The following is a 2,257-nucleotide window of genomic DNA, read 5'->3' as shown; positions in this document are numbered from 1 at the left end:
CAACTTTGAAACGCTTAGCACGCTTGGACGAGGACGATGATGCATTCAAGTTTAACGCTTTGGGCACAATATTTATACTTTTTGGAAGTTTGCGTTTGGAACTACTGTTGTATAAAGCAAGAGATCTACGATATGTAGGAGGATCATGGTTGTGTTCATCAGAATAGGACACCAAAAAATAGTTCTCATTCTTTGGGCTTTTCTCAATTATTTTTGTTGCTTTGCAGGATCCTGATGTACTACATTTGAAGTAGTTCCTGATATATCATATACACAAAATATAATTAGTACTGATCAAATATTACATTTGTCTACATTTACCATTAATAGTTTTTACTACTTTTTATCACAAAAATTGAGAACTAAACAACATTTTCTACGCTATGAAAAAATGATAAAGAGAGCAAACCTCGGGAATGGAGAACCTTTGATTGACTTCTGACCATACTTACGCCATGCCCATTTATCACCTATGAGTTCCTCTTGCAACACTTCATAGACAACTCTTGTTGACTGGTTTTTTCTGATTTCAAATCAAAAGTATTAAAATTAAACTCTAAACACGCACACTTAAAATTTAACAGAGGAAATAGTTACCTTTTAAAAGTTTTGATCAGAGGAGTCGGCATGGGCATAGTGAAATTAGGATAAACCTGATCTTGTATCACAAGTTGTTGTTGTAGATCTATCGATTCTTGTGGTGTTGTAGTAGTTGTTGGCACACACGTTATCATTGTTGGCAATGGAGGAAGAAAAGTTTGTTGGCAAAATTGAGTTGGTTGAATGGGATTGTAGTACATTTCTTGGTTTTTGTTTTGGTCCATGATTATGACCTGATCATCTAATTTTTCAAATTGTTGTTGTAGACCAATCAGTTCTTGTGGTGTTGTAGTTGTTCTTGGCATACACGTTATCGTTGTTGGTAACGGGGGAAGAAAGATTTGTTGGCTAAATTGTGTTGGTTGAATGGGATCTAAGTACATCTTTGGATTACCATTTTGATTCATAATTATAATCTGATCATTTGATTTTTCAAGCTGTTGTTGTAGATAAATCGACTCTTGTGGTGTTATAGTCGTTGTTGGCACACACGTTATTGTTGTTGGTATTGGAGGAAGAATGATTTGTTGACTAGATTGATTTGGTTGAATGGGATGTAAGTACATCTCTCGGTTATTATTTTGGTCCGCGATTATGACATGGTCATTTGATTTTTTCTGGTGAGCAACTGAAAAATCAATAGAGAAAATCTCAGATAAATCATTAAAATTAGGTATGTCAGCAGCAACATTTTTGTCAAAAAAAATATTCCAATCATCATTTTCAGAAGTCACCAAGCCTGAGTTAGGAACTGTAACATCGTTAGGCTTATTAATGTTACAATTTCTTACTACAGCGCTTAAATCCCAATCATTATCCTCCATTTTAAATCTATATATATAATTATATCTAGTTAACTGTAGAAAAATGGAATAGGGGCAAGAAAATCCTTAAGAACTTTAAAAATGTGTTTATTAAAAAATTAAGGATATTTTCTGTAAGAGAGGAGTGAGGAAAAAGATCAAAAAGGGGGCTGATTTATGAAGGAAATAACCAAAAAAAATTAGTGGGTAGAAAGTTAAAAATCAAAGACTGGGATGAAGAAAAGTGAATCAAATTGGCTTATTATATAGAGAACTCAGAGAGGTACCTACCTGCTCCGTGCACATCCATATTCAATTAACATTTAATGAACATTTAATGTTCTTTTCCATTTTATGGTGAGGATAATTAGAATATAATGAAAGAGAAGATAAAAATTAATCTCTTGTACCCAATTGTTAAAAAGTCGAAAAGTTTGATTTTTTAAATTAAAAAATTCTTAATTATTGAAACGAAAGTCCCTTAAGAAAAGAAAATTTGCAATTTCAATAATTTTATGCCCCTTGACTTTACAATAATCTCAAAGTAGGGCCAATAATTGTAGTCAATATTTTCTCTAAGAAATATATTTTGTGCAACATGACCACATCACATAAGAAAATGTTAATAACTTTGATAAAGCAGCAGTATATGTTATAGATGCTTTAGATTTTTAGATGTAGTGTATTGAAAAGGGAAACTACACGCTTGCAATTCCTAACTTTGATGCACCACTCAAAATATTGTTAAATACAAAAGTCTACATAGATTAAATTAAAAAAATAGTCCAGTACATAAAATATTTTGTGTACAAAAGTCTACATAGACTAGATCTAAAGACAACTTAATACATTAA

The 2,257-nt window shown here is 31.8% G+C and overlaps 1 protein-coding gene across 1 annotated transcript in view; it reads right to left on the bottom strand.

Annotated features, from left to right (window-relative positions):
• The window catches only part of LOC125845981 (uncharacterized), a 10,468-nt gene extending 9,044 nt beyond the window's left edge, over window positions 1-1,424 (bottom strand). Inside the window, exons 1-3 of the mRNA XM_049525456.1 lie at window positions 598-1,424; window positions 410-523; window positions 5-257 (exon numbers count right to left, since the gene is read on the bottom strand). Of these exons, the coding sequence (XP_049381413.1) occupies window positions 5-257; window positions 410-523; window positions 598-1,424 (1,194 nt within the window). The remainder of the gene's footprint in view (window positions 1-4; window positions 258-409; window positions 524-597) is intronic.
• Between the last annotated feature and the right edge of the window lie 833 nt (window positions 1,425-2,257).

This window comes from Solanum stenotomum, chromosome 11 (genome assembly GCF_019186545.1).
Source record: "Solanum stenotomum isolate F172 chromosome 11, ASM1918654v1, whole genome shotgun sequence".
NCBI classification, from domain to species: Eukaryota; Viridiplantae; Streptophyta; class Magnoliopsida; order Solanales; family Solanaceae; genus Solanum; species Solanum stenotomum.
Note: the sequence above shows the minus strand (reverse complement) of the source record. Positions and strands in the feature narration are given on the sequence as shown.